Below are 18,972 nucleotides of genomic sequence, written 5' to 3'. Positions count from 1 at the left end.
TTATTGGCCTGTTAGTTTTGGAACATTAGTAAAGATCAGAGGTCCTTTTTACTACTCCCAACATCTCCTGGTATGTTTTCAAGTTTCTTGGCTTTGCTTTACAGGTGGCTCTCATTATTCAGACTTTGTCTTTCCTGGGCATTCAGCCTTTTTTTTTCCATTGGGTTTGTCAGTACAAAAAAGCACTGCACTTTAGTCCTGTGTTAACATTGTGAGAGCCACCGTCAAGAAGTTTTTGAAAGCCTGGACTACATGAAACAAGAAAATGTTGGTTCAAGGTTATTGGCAGACACTAGAAAAGCTGGTCATGTTTTAATCTTTTCCATATTTGTTAGACAATGTGATTTCTGACTGGAAAATAAACATAACACACAAAGTTGATCAGAGCCTGCAAAGTAATTGATCCACGGTTTGTAGATGGGAACTGCCTTGCCAAAGTTGTCAGTGGATCTAAGGTTGACAGATTTCTTGTTGATGTTACTGGCAGTAGAAAGCAACTCATACTCATATGCACATACTGTAATTTCCATAGCATGTGCCAATTTGGTTGTAAAAGTTAGTGATATAAATGCAGGTAGAACGTGTGCATCCTCAGGCTGAGAGCTGAAATACTTGAGAGACTCTGCTGGATATCTTCCACTCAGCAGGGATAATTGAAAGAGAATTTACGGCCCTTGATTGTTTATTTATTGAATAGTATTAGATGTAACAGCCTCAACTGGCCAGTTGTTTACACCAGCCTTGTAAAAGTTGAGTTAATTGAGCTGATCGCTGCAACTGTGAAGGTATTTACTTAAAGTGCAGCATGTTGTTATTTTTAATGGACAACAAAATAAGCACAAATATGTTTATAGGATCTGGGCCTGCACTTGAAGTTTTACTTTTCTTTGTCATTTATTTTGTTTAAGTGACCTTAGCTAAGATAGCTGAGAAGTCACAGCAGCTTGTCCAAGCCAGGTTCAGCAGAGTGTCCTGTGGAAACACCATGAATGTTGTTTTCTGTATTTGTCTTGTCACTTGTCTGTAATGTGTGGTGTTGTGGTAATCACATCTCATTTCCAAAATGCTGTGCGTATATGGTCAAATTGATGTTTTCTTAAGTTGCACGTTTTCTTAAGTTGTAGTGTGTTGAGCTCTCTCAGCCACCGTACTTGATGCATTTCCGTTTTCTCGTCTTTCTGGACTCCACTGTCTCAATTGCTTTTGATGTGTACTCTTTTCTTGTCTCCTTCTTTTCATGCTGTCAGTTTATCTAAATGTTCGCACTTGACGTCTTTATTATCCAAGTATATAAAAATTGTAGGTTAGACAAAACTAAATTAGGCCATATTGCACACCTTGAGTGACCTAAATCAAAGCAATACTCACTTTACTGTCCACAGAATGTCTTGCTGTGCATGTTGGAACAGCCTCCACTATTCTGGGCTGGTGATCCAGGAAACTGTTCAGATGTCCTGCTTTGTTTCCCAATGGAGCTTTTCAGATCTGCACTCAAGGCTTAAAGTATTTACAACGCTGCAGTCTGCTTTTCCTGTAGCAAGCCTCCCTGAGGACGGCATTACAGCTAATAGGAGAGATATGGCCAAACAGATGGAGCTGGCATGTTGCAGAGCCATCCACTGTCTCTGAGAGTTTGACATGGGGTTTTTGCTTGCTAGTTTGTTTATTTTAGAGAGCTGGACAGTTTTTTGGACTTAAATCTCAAGCATAATTTCTGTCATATTATTAAACGCCTTAACTTAGGATATAAAAAAAAGAAAAAGTGACATTTTGATATCTTAATTGAATGTAGAGGCTCTGGATTTCATTCATGAAAATCTGAAAACCTTTAATTTTTCATAATCAAGTGTCTTTTTGCTGATCAGGAATACAGAACAAAGAGAGACTTGGTTAGTAAAGGAGGAAATATTGTTCACAATATAAACACACACATACACAGCATGAGCCCCAAGTGGTAGCACAGATTTAGGCTATAAAGACAGCTATAATACAGCTATTTACAAGAACTGCTCTGCAGTTTGAAGTCTCTGACAAAACATGATATTTCATCATCAGCATCCTAATGCACTCCTGCATTTAGTGATGAAGCATCTCTGTTTTATCATTTTGATATGTTGGGAAATACTTGTGTTTAATGGGTCAGTTCACCAAAATTGCAAAAAAAACCAAAAAAAACCCAAAAACCCAACAACAACAAAAACAAACGCTTCCTTGGTAGATAATTCTGGTCATTTTTTCAGCTATTTAGTGTCTGAATTAAATTTTAAAAAAAAAATGTAATTGTTTTACATAGACTGCCAATTTACAAGAAATATTTTCCTCCACTATGATTACGATGATTACGATGAACCACACGATCAGGGCTGAGTACGCTCGCATCCATCCAGATCCATCCAGTTATATAACATATGGACACACAGACCAGAAACCAGTTTAATTTGGACCGGGTTGAGTCCAAGCTCCTCAGAGCCTGACCTGTGCCAACCTCTAGCAAGCTCTAAAGCTACCTAAATGTGACACTATTGCATCACAATGGCAAAAGAAGTTTTCAGAAATAGATATCTCAAAGCTTAATCTATTTTGGGTGTGTTTTTGCAATTTGGGTGAACCAGTTGTGTTCTTCTGAAAGGCACAACAGAAACATTTTTAAAGGTATGACAGCAGTCTGAACACATTTTAATCAGACAGAAATTCTATTCCTGTTAAGGAGCACCATGGCACAAATACAGAACTGATTGCACTGATTTATGACTCCTTGATAAGTGATACAACTTGTGTTTACACACAAAGTCCCTGAAAGGAGTGATCCAAGAGGTAAACTAGCACAGCACAGAAGTAGGAAAAAATGATTTTCTTTGTACAAAAGTGTATTTATAGTGCAAAGGAAGTAACTCAACATTCCTTCCTAATTGTGTGCTCTGCTGCCTTTTTTTAATCATTCTTTTATGGTTCTAACATCTTTTGGGCAGGCCTCATTTAACAAAGCACAGTATGTTCCTGAAAGGAATATATAATAAGCACCAAAGTTGTAATGTCCTCGGCATAAAGCAGTATCTGTGGATAAAAGATAACAATCCGACCCAGAGATTCTGCCTCTCCTCAGCTTATTCACTCTGTTTTTCACTGGATGCCAGGTGCCACCAGGTATCCGTTGAAGGTGATGTAAACATCCACGTCGTCGCTGTAAACTGCATTCTCCCTCTCCCTCTTGTAGAGTCTGACCCAGACCTCGTCATTCAGGGCCAGGTCCAGCATGACGCTCTGGCTCTGCATGATGGACCTCTCGCTGGGCTGAGCGTACAGGATCACCTGCTCCTTGTCGTTGTGCATCAGGTGGAGGTAGGTCTCTTTAAAGTTCCAGGTGTGGATGTTTATGTTGAAGAAGTAGATCCCTGGCACGTAGCAGTAGAACTTGCCCTTGAACATGTTGAAGTGCTCGTGGACGTTGACGAACACCGTGTCGAACACCAGCGCCTGGTAGTAGTCAATACTGTGTAGGGACTTGCGACGTCCCACCGAGAAGGAAGAATGAGGGATCTTACAGGCGTCTCCTGGGGCACCTGCCTGGCCTTTGCTGCCTTTAGGGCCCATGGGTCCACGGAGGCCGGGTGGTCCCTCGAGGCCAGGCTTGCCAGGTGTGCCCTTGTCGCCTTTGTCTCCTTTCTCACCTGTGTGGACAGGAAGAAACAATCTGGATCTTAATCTGGACATCTTGTCTTTCACGGTAGAATGTAACTTAGTAAAATTGCTGAAGTAATATCCTCAAGTACAGTTTTGAAGTACTTTTCACTTCATGCTACATCTACTGCACTGCACTTCAGATACTTCACTTTCTTTACATTTTGGATTAAGATTTTACCCTAAAAACATATAATGAGATTATGAAATAGAACAAATCGTTAAAGATTACCCCAGTGGTTCCTACACGTTTTGGCTTGTGAACCCTGGTGTTTCAGATGTCTGAGTCCATTAAACTCAACTCTGTGGGACTGACTGAAATAGCTGTTTTGGGCCCAGAGAGATAAAATAATCTAATTCTTAACAAATTAAAACAAATATCAGAGAAAAATCACGCACACTCACAAATTAACAAAAATTTGTTTGGACTAAAATACCTCAATGCCTAAAGTAGTTTAAAACTGGCTCAAAAAGCTGCGTTGAAAAACTAACTTGCACAATAAAGCATCAGTAGCAGTTAATTATATAATGCATAATAATACAGAAGTTAGAGGAGCCAAATTCATGCAGAAAAAGTGTGTTTAATTTTAATTATTTCACATACATTTTTCTGAAAATACTTTGTTTTTCTTGAGTAGAATGCAGGGCTTTTACTTTTAATAAATATTCTCATGTTAATGTTTTGTTACTATTACTTTAATAAGGGAACTGAGTACCTATTATTTATTCTACCGCCATTTAACATGGCTATGTACAAGAAAATTAAATATTTTAGCTTTTAATGTTTTTTCATAGAGGCTCAATTAGATGTTGCTCATTGAGATAACCCTGCTGCCTCCTTTCTGTCAGCTGAGATGGAAATTAATTTTCATTGTACCCACTAACAGTCAAAGCTGGCCCAGACTGCATGGGTTTATCTCCAGTTGGCTAAACCAGACAGGTTTTTGAGAACATGACGAATATTCCTGATTTACTGAGTAAAAAAGAGGTCCAAGACTTGATCAAAGCTCTCACTGCAAAACAAGCCATTCATGTTGACATGCACACAAAGCCATTAATCTTTTCCTGTCTTTCATGACGGTTACAAATGCAGAAATGGAGACAAATTACAGCAGGGCTTTCACATCTGACATTCTGAATCCCACTTATAAATCTGAAGCAATTTTGTTAAACTGAAGCTTATCTTCATTTTATGCTCCTCATGGACTGCGAGACAAAATGTCGTGATAGAAACATGAAAGGAATTTCTGTCCGAAGACTGTGAACTGTGTTCAGGTGCCAGGAGCTCTAAATGCCGAGTCAGTACTGACTTTTGTGTAATCCATGACCTTTATTGACCTCTGCTGAGGACCAGTAGGAACTGCAATGACATTGATTTAATGTATTAGAGAAGGTCTCGTAATACCAAAGGAAGTCTCTCATCTTTTGTGTCAACATGTCAGTCAAGTGTTCTCCTTAATAAATTGCTCTTGACTAAATATGTGTTGTCAACAGACAGTCATGTACAAGATGTTGGTGTTCAGCGACTGACTGATCAGAACAAAGTTTTTTGGGCTGCCGCAAGCCACCAAAACAGCCTCAGTGATACCTCCAAGTTTCCTAAACCATGACTGTAAGGATGGAACTGCATTCTTAGTTCTTGTTAATCTTATGATGGTGGCGAGAAGCAGAGTCTAATACCTGGATTCAAAATCTCCCAGGCTTTCAACTGTGCTGAGATCTGGTGAATTTCCAGAACATAAACCATCTGAAGCTTCTGAATTTATGTTTCTGCTCTTCATTTAAGGGTTTACTTTAATTTGTTCCCCTTGTTTCTACATGCAAACCCCAAAACGTTTCATTTATATACTCTACAATAAACAGACAAAAGGATTGGGACACCCGACTATCACACCAACAGGGACTTTAATTACAGTGCATTCCAAACACTCCGACAGCTTTGCAGCTCTAACAGCTTCCACTCTTCTGTGAAGGCTTTTCACAACACGTTGGAGTGTTTCTGTGGGAATTTGTGCCCATTCATGCAGTAGAGCATTTGTGAGGTCACACACTGATGTTGGACCAAAAGGCCTGGCTCACAATCTCCGTTCCAGTTCATCCCAAAGGTGTTGGATGGGGTTGAGGTCAGGGCTCTGTGTGGGCCAGTCAAGTTCTTCCACACCAAACTCATCCAACCATGTCTTTATATAGCTTTGCTTTGTGCACTGGGGCACAGTCATGCTGGAATAGAAAAGGGCCTTCAACAAACTGTTGCCACAAAGTTGGAAGCATAGCATTGTCCAAAATGTCTTGGTATGCTGAAGCATTAAGATTTCCCTTCACTGGAAGTCAATGGCCGAGCCCAAACCCTGAAAAACAGCCCCATCCCAATACTTTTGACTATATAGTGTACTTCACATGTGCAACATATTAAAGTAGCTAGTTGGATGTGTTAGCACTCAGTAGCTCTGTTCTTGTTTATATCCTGCTTCCTTGTCGTATCCCATTTGGTTCTGCAACCTCTGAAAATGATGAATGAGCTCATGTGCGTCCTCCTGTCGCCACTCCTGACTCAATTGTTGCTGGTTGAGTGAGCATTTTAAGTACTGCTATTGTTCCACGTACACATAAAATCAAAAGACGCTGCTCATAGGACATCTTTTATCACTCTGAAACAGCTGTAATGAAAAAAGCCTGTGAGCAAAGCAAAAAACACAGTAAAATTCAAGGCTTTATGGCTGTCAAACTTCAAAATACATATGAATATGTTTAGGTCCATGAGGCTGTAACGAAATCTCTCTCTCTGTGCTGTATTTAGGATGTTGTTTTAGATTAGAAAAGAATACATGAATGTTACAGCAGTTCATTATAATTTTCATTACTATAATTTTCTTATAACTTGTGAAATGTTAAAATCATATTGAGGTGGTAGCAAAAAGTGAAACTAAACAGTTGAGATTTTGTTTTGCTTATCTTTTTAGTAATGTCATTTCTCATGTTGCAAATTGCTTTCCTGCCTGTACAACATCCATTGCACGTCTGCCCGTCCTGGGTGAGGGATCCCTCCTCTGTTGCTCACCCTGAGGTTTCTTCCATTTTTTCCTGTTAAAGGTTTTTCTGGGAGTTTTTCCTTAGTCGATGTGAGGGTCGAAGGGCAGAGGATGTTGCTGATGTTATGTTAAGCCCTTTGAGACAAACTGCTTGTAAAAATGGGCTGTACAAATAAAGTTGACTTGACAAATAAAGTTGACTAGATTTCTTTACGTAGGTCTGAACACGGTCACGAGTTAAACCAGATGCTTGGAGATCTGCCCCTGATCTGTTCAGTTGTGACCAGCGTCCACACAAAGACTGCTGCAGAGTTACAGCAGTTTCCACAAACAGCAGCTCAGCAGCTCAGCAGCACCTCAGCGCTGCACGTGGCCATATATGGGACTGAACCTTTGTGCTGCAGTCAAGCAACAACCTCACGCCCACGTGAGATTCTGGTCTTTCTTTTTCTTTAAATGTCGCACAATCATCTAATTTACCAACTTCACAATTTCAATTCAATTCAATTCAATTTCTTTATATAGCACCTTATACAATCAAAATTGTCTCTAGATGCTTTACAGAGACCCAGAGCCTGAACCCCTGAGCATGCAGACAGTGGCAAGGAAAAACTCCCTTTTAACAGGAAGAAACCTTGAGCAGGACCCGGCTCACAAGGGAGAACCATCCTGCTGATAGTCGGCTGGGTGAACAGGATAATTCACTGTTACCAGCATATGGGACGTCCATAGAAAGATACTGAAGAAGAAGTAAAGCGACAATCTGTCAATTAATTGAAGGTTACAGCTAATTCAGGTTACTGTTTATAAGATGAGATGAACTTTATTGATCCTGCAGTGGGGAAATTTACTTGTTGTGGCAGCTAACAAGAACAGAAAAAGAGCAGCATAACAAAGCGTTTTGAAAGGTGAGGCGCACATGATCGACAGCTAATTGTTTTAGTCCCACGTTTTAGCAGTGCTGCTGGTCAGGATGCGGGAAACGGGTGATTCAAACTAAAATCTTAACTAAAAGTTAAAGGTTTCTCCCACTCAGAATGGATATGCTGTCCAAAAGTGGAGCGTGACCCATCAGTTAGGAACCACTGACTTAGAAGATACACTGATATTTTTCCAATGATGTTCAGTGTTTAAACCCAGCAAGACCCACTGAACTGACATCTGAAGAATCTCGATAATCCAGACATCCAGAGGCCCCTGCTGATTAACAGCAGGGGCCTCTGGATGTGTTGTCATTTTTGGCTTAAAACTGCAAAAGTAAAACCTCAAACAACATTTAAGAGTTTGCGTTTCACATTTCTGCTGTATTTCAGCCAAGCAGGACCTTCTGAAGATCTTAAGGGAGTGTAGAATATAATTTAATCCTGTAGCTGTAGATGTGATGGCAGAAATGTGTGGGGGCGAAGAATCGCGTTAGTGCATGACTGATGCTTCTGCTTTCTTTTGAGAAACTTTGGCTGCCTGCTCTCTAAAACTGAGATTTGACTGAGTAACTGATCGCAGGTCACGCTGTTTAAATCCAGTCACCACAGCTTTGTGGGAGCAAACGCAACAGAACACACATGTGCATGAACATACACAACCTGAAAGCACACAAAACACACACACACACACACACACACACACACACGTTGAGGTTTTACTGTTTTCCAGTGAGTGTTCATTGAAGCAGTGCAGCACAGAGACAAAGGAGTGTGTGTTTGTGTGTGATAATGGTGTACATGTGTATATGTGTAAGAGCATAACTTGATTTGTCCACAGCTTAGTGTGTGTGTTTGTGCATGTGTCTGATGGCACATACGTTTCTGTGTATTTCTGTATGCTTTCAGCCACTTGACAAAGTTCAGTATACAGCATACAGAAATATGTGAATAGTGAAAGATGAGACCTTCCTCGCTGCACAGCTGCAGTTCAGTAACACTGTGTACTGTTTCTCTGCCTTGTTTGTACATTTTGACCCATAAATGCCATAAAGTCCTCAGCCACGGGGGTCTGAAACTGATCCGTTATGTCACTCTTTTGTTAACTTTTTTTACTTTTGTTAAAAAATAAGATAAAAGGCTTTTTTCTCCTTCATTTTCCATTCAAATTATCTCAGACCTTGAACAGAAAAACAGTAGAGCGAGAGCTCCAAGGGCATCTTTTCAATCTTCTTGCAACAAAAACTTGATCTCTCACTGACCTGACTTGACAAAGCCGTGAATACACTTTTGCTGTGCAGTCACTACTTCAGCCTTGGTGTATCTATGGATTTTACACGTACACTTTGAGTCAGTTGGTAATTTTTCATACATGTAGTATGTGGCCCAATGAAAAACTATTGTGACACACATTGTGAAACAAACTGTGTCCGTCAGCAGCTTATAGCAGTATAGCAGGGCATAACCATGTGAGTCCATACGTTGTGTGTGTGTGTGTGTGTGTGTGAGCGAAAACAGAGGGGAAGAAGGATTTTTCTCTTCATGGTTCAGCAGTTGGACGGGTTTCGGGGGTTGACCGTGGGTCAGAACAGACTTGGCATGTTCAGTTATCAAAGGACCAGCAGATAAAACAGCAGAGAGATGACACATCGTTTGGACTGCTCTGGTTCTGCTGGCTGCTGAGGCTCTGATATCAGACCCACATGTTCTCACAAATCCCTCTCCAGATATTTTGTAGATATTAGAAAATCCTTGTATATTTAATCTCTTCTCTTTTTCCCTTGGGCGTAAACATACGCTTGCACATACAAACGTACAAATGAGGCCACACAAAATCTTTGTGTCTTTGTGGCTCCACGCGGTTTTTGGTGTCCCTGACCCGAAGTCTTGATTTGAGGAGGGTAAAAATGATTTTCACTTTCAGCAGCTTTTTAGTTTTGTGTGTCAGTAGGCCCTATATTTGTTTTTGAGGTGCAACTAAAGTTTAAAATTGCCGCTTTTCTCAATCCTGGCTTCTGGTCCTGGAAAACTGAGGTAAGGGTCACCTTAAGGACCAAAAAGATAAAATGATCTGGTTGTGTTTTTATGTGGTTTGTAGGAAGATTTTAGAATAAGCGAATGTTTCAAAGACTTTGAAATGTTGCCTCTTTCAATCTAAGAAGACTTTTCCAAAGTTATCATCCAGCCTGCATACGAGCCGCACGATATGATGTTCTGCATCGAGTGATGAAAGGGAAACTTCTGTTGTGCTTCAAATCACTCTGACGCACAGATGCTGCAAAGAAATTTGCACGCGGGCAACACAAGCAAATATCAAAAATGAGTAAGTACCTTTTATTTTTTCAGTTCAATAACCAAAGATGTAATATGAAATGGACCTTTCCATGTGGTCATTTTATATGAACTATTTATTCAGTGACTTTACAGAAAATGTGCTATATCATGATATACATCATTATCCGAATATGAAATGACCCGTATCAGGTTATGAGATTTTGTTCAACCAAGGTTGCGGTTCCAGGCTGTCACTATTAGTTGAGCTAATTTCCTTTTTTAAGGACAGTATAATTTTTGTGGCATCTGTTCTTCTTAATCATCAATCCCTGACTAAAGCAACACTGTTCCATTATAACAAACAGGATTACTCTTCTGATTGAAGAGTAGTAATGCCAGATAAACTGCCATCTGGAAAAGCCGAAGCTATGATGAGCTATGACTGAGGACGTGCCTCAAGCAGGAGAAGGAAACATGGATATTCTGGATGGATGGTTTTCAGTGAATGAAGATGCAACGGCAAACTAAAAGCAGTGCACCTCAAAAAACAAAGGCTGCTACTTCCTGTGAGAATCACAAGACAAACTGGAAACAGAAAACTGAGGAAATGTCAAACAGACAGGAAGCAGAAGACAGCGGTGCTCAGAGGCTAATCCTGGTACCTTTGAGGATGGTCATGTTGATGACAGTGCGGACCTCGGGCATCTGATACTGGGCCGTGGCGGCTGGTGTGTCCGGGTGGTCGCAGCACCGCCTGCAGAGTCTGGACGGAGGTCTGGAGGAGGAGGAGGGGATGCAGCAAATTAGGGGGAGGAGCAAAAGCAGCCTCAAACACACGGCCAACATGGCTGTCACCACCTGTGAGATGAAAGAAAAAGAAGGACAGAGGAAAGATTATAGGTAGGTGGCATTTGATGTTTGTTTAAATATCCATGAAGTCATAGTGAAGGATGAGTTCTGACACTTTGATACTTAATATTTTATTTACATAATGAGACTCTTGCTTACTCCATCTTACAACAAACTAAACTTGTGAAACCATCAACTCAGCAGCAGTTCTGGGGTCAGTTTTGGTTGTGTGGTGCTGTTTTGTTTTCACATTGCTGTGGCCAAGTGTCGAGATATTTCCATGACACGAACGGTAGAGTCTGAGGATTATCTTCTTTGGAGTTGACTTTGCTGGCAGTCTGTAAGAATCAACACGCCACAACTGTCTTTTTTGGACTCGTAATTTAGCACTAATGTACAACAATAAAACAAGGAGAAATCCTTTGCAAAATTAATAATGTATGGAGAGGCAACTTCCTCCGATCCAAGGCATGTTGTGCAGCCAAGGTCATGGAAGGCACAGTATGCGTCCCAGTGTTCGCAACCTTCCTCGCTATCAACATAAGTGCTGCACACCTAATCTAAGATACTGAAATGTTTCTTGGAAATACAGGAAACTACTAATTAGAAAAGTCAGTGTGAGTGCACTCGAAGGCCAAAAAGTAAATTGATACAAATGAGTGTTTGGTAACTCCTGGCACGCGTTAACATCACAGATGGATGACGCGTCACGATATGCACATCTGACGGGGGATTTTCCACCTTTAACTTTTTAATCAAAAACTGTGGTGTGAGGGTTAAAACCATAAACATCAGATTGTCTCGTGACCCCAGAGTTCTCATGTGGGATCCAGTGGACTTGGATTAAAAGATATAAAGCATATATAAAAATGGAAGCAGGGATTTATGTGGTCTTCCATATGTCCATACGTGTACACTCGCACTCACATGGGCGTGAAAACAATCAGGAGCAGTTTGAAGGACAACACGTGGTGCTGAACTCGCCTCTCTTTAACTCACAATGTAGAAGCAGGGGAACAAAAAGACAAAAAGACAACAAATAGATTTGCTTATTTGAGTGTCATGAAAGCTTTCAGCTGTTTTTAGCCATAAGACGACAAATAAAAAGAGGAGTCCAGTATTACTTGACCTCTTTTTTTGTTTTTCACCAACACCTGAGAAAACTATTTAAATCTTCACACGCTTGATGCTCCAATGTGTTCAGCAGCCGGTGTCGCGTTTTGTCTGTCTGCTGCTTGGCGCTCAGTCGGTTTATCGGTTCTTATTTGCTGGAAACGACTGCTGGGTGGCAAACAAACTTGATGAGAGTGGAATGTGAGGAACCATTGAGCCAAAACAACTTGGACAAAACAATCACAGGATAAACCCTCGCTGTGTCCTTCTGTGCTGTGTGTTCCATATTTTCTTTCAACCATAGCCTTCTTTCTTATTCTTGCAGTATCGTCCGCTTTCTATCTCCCTTCCTTCCACTTTTCTATCTTTTTGCTATCCATCCATTTAGTGTTTAGCCTCTAAAATCCACACGAGTGCAACACAAATCCTCTGAAAAGCAAGACGGAGACGAGAGAACAAAAAACAAGAGCCGGATGAGAGGAAAAAAAAACTAAGGAAAACATCAACAGAGCGATAACAGAGAGATTCCCAGGGGTTTTCACAGTGACGGATGAATGTTAACTGGATTTGAGATGATAGGTGGAGCGTGACTGTGAGAAAATGAAATGACTGAAGCTCTGCCTTGATATTTTGGTCCAACTCCTGATGGTAAAATATAACAGTAACAGCTATTATCTGAATCTTTCACCATCGCAGGCAGCCAGATGTCAGGGAATACAGTTCATCATTTTAATTTTGATTTTTTTTTCTTGCTTTACATACCCCTGATTAATGGCTGACAACTTTGTATTGATGTTACATATGACAGTGAATGCTACTGAGCAGCACAGCATGTGGTGAGTGTAGAAGAACTGATACATTTTATGCATTTTATGTGCATCTTAAATGTGCAAAGAAAGCTGGTATACTTTAACTGAGGGAGCCTTGCTGCCATTTTTGCTGTTTTGCTAAACTGTGGGCACAGCACTCTCAGTACCTGCTGTCTCTACTGACTAAATGTAGGTCCATGGGTCCAGGTGAATTAGAGTAACATTATGTTAGTATTTTACCTGAAAATAACTTGTAATAACTTGCAATAGTGAGAACGGTACCTCCATCATTCCCTGTTCTGCAACTTGGGTGAGCGGGTACGATTTCCCGCTTGAAGAGTATAACACAGCGAAACATCTGGTTCACATTTTGTGGAGAAACTGTTTTTGTTTTTCCTCTGATGTCCCCTGGCTTCTCTGCCTCAATTCCAGATTATTATTATACTTTCTGATGGACAGATGGACAGATAGCTTTACCTGTTGCTAAAGCAACTGCTAACTGCTGCTGACTGTAGCTGCTAGTTAGCTCAGTTAGCCGCGCAGCTAGCTGATCCCGCCCAGACCAGAACGGGAGCCCAAAGCACCGGAGCAGAGTTTCGTTTACTCCACTACCACAAAAGCTATGGACCAGCAGGAGGAGGGCGTTTTCAGGCCTGGGACGCCGGGGTCCAGGTGCTCCGGAACCGGGACAAGGAGGCAGCGGAACAGCGTACAATGACATCATGGCAAAGGTGAGGAAACCAAAGACAACATTAACAGATGAGGTTTCGATGAAAAAAGAGAAACTGCCCGAGCAAGAGGCTGGATTAAAAAAGTGAATCTTTTTGTTTTTGGCGATAGCCTTGTGAAGTCAGCGGCTGCAAAACAGATGCTAGTGCGTAGCCTAATATCAGCCGACACCTTGGCTGTGTTGGCAAAGTTGTCTACTCAGTAGTTTTTGACATTAAGTAACATAATCATCATGTAACCATCGCAGTTAAGAGATTTCCAAACTGTAGGGGTGCCAGACGGCCAAACTTACTAAATATTGCATAACACTTCTTTAAGCTACAGTTTGAAAAAGCTTCCAACAACACACAACTGACTACAATCCAATGTAACAGCAAACTTTGACAGCTTCACCACCCTCAGCTAACAGCTCCTGTCCTGCTCACCTGTGCTGAATTTAAAGCACTTTTTGAAGTGTGTGTAGGTGTTTGGTAACAAAGCACAACCCCAACACACATGCAACAGTCATAATGAGTCCATCTAAGAAGCCACGTCTACAACGCCAGAGCATCAGTTTGGCATCCAGCTACAAACCCACACACACACACACACACACACACACACACACTAACCCCACGCGCTTCGAATAACGTGTCAGTGAGACAACGTGCACGGCGATGTCAAGGGTAACTTCTCAAAGAGCAGCTGCTGAGTTGGCGACTTGTGAATAACTTCTTCAATCCTGCACGTCTCTGCACGCACGCCGACACGCCGCCGGGTGTTTCTTCTTCTTCTTCGTTTTATTGAGTTTGAACGCTCCGGAGGATTGTTATGCGGAGTCGGACTGTCACAAAGACGTTGTCGAGTCGTGTCAGAGTGTCCGGTCGCTTTTCTTACCTGATGGAGCTTCACCAAAGCGGAGGAGGAAAAACACAGACTGCTGGTGTCAAAGTGAGAGGAGGAACTAAACTGCTGAGGAGCAGCGTCTCTCTCTCTCTCTCTCTCCCTCTCCCTCTCTCTCCCCTATGACACTCTCTTCCTCCCTCTTTCTCCCCCTACACACACACACACACACACCTTTACGCCCTCCCCTCCCTCATCGAAGTACATCACAAGTCACTCGTTCTCCTCCGTTATGACCTCCATGTCCTCCTGTGATCATCTCCTGTACTCTCCCCCATCCTCCCTCCTCCCTCCTCCCATCCCTCCAAAGCTTCCACATCCATCACTCTTACTTAAGAGAGTCAGGACTGCTGTGCTTCTATCCAGGAGTTTTGTAACAGAGAGCTAAATGCAGAAATTCAGGTCAACTTTCCACTTTCCCTCCCCCTCTCCCCCTCTCTCCCTCTCTCCCCTCTTTCCTCATCTTACTTTACTGTGCCCATGACTCAGATCTTGGCCATTATCAACCGCTTTTCCCTCATTTTGTCCTATGCTTTCCAGCTCGGCACGCCAAAAATAACTGCATAATATCACCTCTCACAAACTCCCACTGCTGTTCTTAAATCAAGCTTCTTTCATATTGCTGTCATTTACAAAAACATGCCATCTGATTCACAGTCTCAAGATAATTTGACTAAGAAGATTTAAAAAAAAAAGGAAAAAGTGCTGGTAGAGTAACACAGATGAGTTAAACAGATGCAGATCTGTCTTTGTTCCTCTAACCCAACTCACTGTGCTTAACATCCCACCTGTGGGTGCAGCTAAGTTCAAAGAACAATCCACTGAAAATAGAAATAAAAAAAAAATTAAAAAAATGAGATCCAGATGTACAATGAAAACAGCAGCTGGACTGAACATCTGGGAGGCCCAGTGAGCCCGTGTATACATGTGCAGAGAAAAAATAATAACGACATCTAAAATAAAAAGGCAGAATAGAGTAACCTCTGCATCTGCACATTTCTGTTCTCAGCATATACGACACTGTTCACAATGCAGTGTTCTGCAGCGAAACCTTGGGTTCTGGCAATCATGTGGATGTTCTTTGACACACACCATCCACCTAAACTTTGCAGACCACATCCCATCAAACCCCTCCCATCAGCAGCAGCCTCCCCCCAGCTGGATAACGTACCCCGTCACATTTCAACAGCTCAGGAATGTCTCAGGGACCACAACAACTGCCTGCAGACTCCTCAGATCACAACCTGATCGAGAATCTGCGGGATGCACCGCAGATTCACCAGGTGGGGCCTGTCGGGTGAAGGGAAACAGGACCTCTGATCATCGGCACGTGAATCTTTGATCCTCTGGGTCCTGTGCATTGAGGGTGGAGCCTCCAGGTGGGAGGCTGAGTGGCTTTGACTGAGTGATGCATCCCGCAGATTCTCAGTCAGGTTGGTTTGCAAAGTTCAGGTGGGTGGTGTGTGTCATCACACATGACTGCCAGAGCACAAGGTTTCCCTGCAGAACATTGCATCGTGAACAGATGATTAATGTTATCCACTTCACCCGTCAGTGGCTCTGATGTTGTGGCTCACTGGTGTGAAATGAAGGCCAACTTTTTTGCTCATCATCACAAGACAGGAGACATTTTTCTGAACATCAAATGCTCCTTAAAGTGACAGAATTTAATCTATTAGGTCCAATAAAATTGGGGGTTCATTTGATTTGTGTGACTTGTGTGAAGTCAAACTGGAACAAAGTCACTCTCTCCTTTTTAGTGGTCTCAGCCCGGGGCCCACTTGTACTTAGCTGATTGGTTGAAACCCATATGAAGGATGGCTGTGATGGTAAAAACATCTAATTATACAGCAAGCGCACCCCACACTGCCTCATAAAGAGCATTTGTGACCAGCTGCATTTCACCTACAGGCTGCTTCAGTGAGTTCCTGAGGCGTTCCTGCTTCAGTGCAGGTTCAGTAACCTGGAAACGCTGACTCCAAGTCCATCCACATGACAGACTTATGCATGACGTCACTGGTTGCTGGGGGGAGTTTGTTGGTTTTCCGTTGGTTTGGTCACTTGAGCACTTAGCAAAAAAAACATCTTCTCTCCTTCGATTCAGGTCTAGAAATGGCAGCTTTTTTTAAATTACACTTTATGTGAGTATATTTGTGGTTAATTATCTTTTGGTTTATTCCCCTGTCTATGATCACCCGATCATAATGTCTTATGATCGCACAACTTTCACAGCTCTCTGACTCCTCTGCTCCATCACCCAGACTTGCTATCTAATGGCAGAGGATGTTGCTATGATGTTATGTAAAGCCCTTTGAGACATGGGCTATACAAATAAATCAATATCAAGACAAAAATCAAGACAATATCTTGTCGTTTACATACTTAAATGTAGATTTAAAAGAAAACCACTCCAAGGCTGTTACAATTTTGTTGTATTCATTGTACGATGATAATCAAGGCTTCTGATTCTGATTCTGATTCTGATTCTGATTCTGATTCTGATTCCCCTTTTCACTTGCAGTTTGGCAGCGTTCTTCTTCCTCTGTTTCCTGTCGGCCTGCACAGCTTGGTGAGCAGTCCGCCAACCAGACGCCACAGAGGTGAGAAGACAAACACATGAAGAGGAAGAGAGGAATCTCTATGTGTGGTAGGAGGCTGTGTTTCTATGGTGTAAGGATGCAGGTAAACACATATAATCTTTGCTATTGTTAACCTGTTTAGCCTACATTTACGCAATATTTTTACAGTGAAATGTTGCATTAGAGTTTTGGGTAATATGCGTTATTGCGGTACATGCCTAAAACATGTAACAGGGTGCAAGGAAGAGCTTTGATCCTCTGACCAAATGGGTTGTCAGCTCATTTTCATCTTATCACTCTTGGGGCTCTAGTCAGTCAGGTTGTTCTAAGGTAGGGGTTCTGGAGGGGCCAATAGTGTGTTAATCAGTCCAAGAGTTAGAGTGGGGTCAAAGGTAAAGATTAGAATCTGGATTAGGTTTAGATTTATATTAAATTCAAGATAAGGCATGTGCTGGTCAGAGTCAATCTAAATCTAAATCTGCCAATTCAACAGCAAAGCAACGGCTGGTTTAAGTTAGATAGACGCACAATAATGAAAGAACACATACAAGTGTGTGTTACAGACACACACAGTTTAAAGTATTGATTGACAAAGATGTGTTTTTCTTTCTACGAGGACAGACCTTGGAGGAGACCTTGTAAACAAAAGTCAGCCCTAAACTGAGCTTAATAACACAACGTGACTGACTCGTGCGATGATTATGTCGGCTGTGTGGGACTGTGTGGGTTTTGTTCTGTGACCCTGAGTGGGCAAATACAAGTGTAAGTTACATTCCCTCCCCCACCCAAAGTAAAAACAAATCTGTTCTGTAATTTTTTTTTATTTAGACATTTATTTTGGCTACTTCGCTAAACACGCAAGTTCAAAAGTTCAGCGCTTGAGTTGTGCCAATGGCATAAAACCTCACACGTATCCACAAAAGAAAGAAAACTTTGGAGAAATGATCAATATAAAGTGCGGATAACAACCCAGAAAAGCGATGTGACGAGATGAACAGCCTGTACTTCAGAGGTTTGCAGCACTTGTAAACATGATTTTAACGCTATATTGTTTTAGTTTGTGGTCACTCAAACCTGTGATGTGAAGGGAGTGGCTCACGCTTTCCCCACAAGATGTGAGCGGGCAGACACTCTGGGCCCTGGCAGTGTGTTATTCACATACACACACTCTTTTTCTGCTCTGATTCATCTTCACGGTTGCCCACATTCACACTTTACAGCCACAGTCTTCAGCTGCAGGCCACTGAGCAGCTGTACTGGTTCTGCTGGGGACTTTTACACAATTTATATCATCAGGGTTTGACAGAAAGAAAGACCTCCACTGCAGTAAGTTACAGACAGTAACAATTTGGTACCTGTGGTGAACTGGCAAACAAAAGATGGCTAAAAGTTTTAGTTTCTGCTGTTAATGGTGCTCCAAAATGCCTTGACATGGTAAAAGGGAACTCTGATAAACGGTTTAGGGGGGGAAATTTGAATTTCAAAATAAAGGTGAATTTTAAAGATGAGATGACAATATGGACTGATTTTTTTATTTTGCATGGACCCTATTGGATTGATCATTGAATCGATATCATTATCACTCTCAGACTGCTTGGTCATTACACAACTAGCACTTAGCTACGTTTGTCACCACAGACACAGCTGGAAACTTTCCATTCAAAATATACGTTTTTGGTGCCACGACAGTCGCTAAAACAACCCAGTTTGTTGATTGAGATGCTCTCGAGCAGTCCTCGTTAGCTCGGCAGCCATCTCGCCCGTGCTGGTGCCACGCCACCACCGACCTCTCTGCCTCTCAGAACGAACATATTTGTAATTTGCAGAAACATACAGTCATTTCTTTAATTTCCTTAAAACAAAGAATGATTTGCGTTTAATACTTGCGTATACGTACCGTAGCATTCACTTCAGCTCAACAGCACCAGCAAGCCACTTGAGAATGATTCAAAATGACAAGAGATACAAAACTGCTCCAAACTCTGTGCTGACTTGTTTGCTTAATAAACATACCACCACTCATTGGTGAGAAAGAGTAGCCTGGTATCACTCATTCACTCCTGCAGCCCTGACTTAGCCAGCATGTCTGCAGTCTGAGTGTGCAATCATT

The 18,972-nt window shown here is 41.8% G+C and overlaps 1 protein-coding gene across 3 annotated transcripts; it reads right to left on the bottom strand.

The window, feature by feature from the left end:
* Positions 1 to 1,802: 1,802 nt before the first annotated feature.
* On the bottom strand, positions 1,803 to 14,439 carry c1qtnf6b (C1q and TNF related 6b). 3 transcript variants are annotated; one of them, XM_046373262.1, is made up of 3 exons: positions 14,278 to 14,439; positions 10,564 to 10,759; positions 1,803 to 3,668 (listed from the first exon to the last, which is right to left on the bottom strand). In XM_046373262.1, the coding sequence occupies exons 2-3, from the start codon at positions 10,745 to 10,747 to the stop codon at positions 3,121 to 3,123; spliced, it is 732 nt and encodes a 243-aa protein (XP_046229218.1). In that variant the 5' UTR covers positions 10,748 to 10,759; positions 14,278 to 14,439; the 3' UTR covers positions 1,803 to 3,120. The 3 variants fall into 3 exon arrangements, with proteins under 3 accessions (XP_046229218.1, XP_046229235.1, XP_046229227.1); XM_046373279.1 differs by lacking the exon at positions 14,278 to 14,439 and adding an exon at positions 14,013 to 14,236; XM_046373271.1 differs by lacking the exon at positions 14,278 to 14,439 and adding an exon at positions 10,910 to 11,044.
* Positions 14,440 to 18,972: the final 4,533 nt, after the last annotated feature.

This window comes from Scatophagus argus, chromosome 2 (genome assembly GCF_020382885.2).
Source record: "Scatophagus argus isolate fScaArg1 chromosome 2, fScaArg1.pri, whole genome shotgun sequence".
Lineage (NCBI taxonomy): Eukaryota > Metazoa > Chordata > Actinopteri > Scatophagidae > Scatophagus > Scatophagus argus.
This window is presented reverse-complemented; position numbering and strand designations above follow the sequence as displayed.

Excerpts from the sequence above, each read along its gene's own strand:
- c1qtnf6b (XM_046373262.1), bottom strand. The coding sequence starts at position 10,747 with ATGTTGGCCGTGTGTTTGAGGCTGCTTTTGCTCCTCCCCCTAATTTGC. Across the intron at positions 3,669-10,563 it reads CAACATGACCATCCTCAAAG|GTGAGAAAGGAGACAAAGGC; the intron begins GTACCAGGATTA and ends CTGTCCACACAG.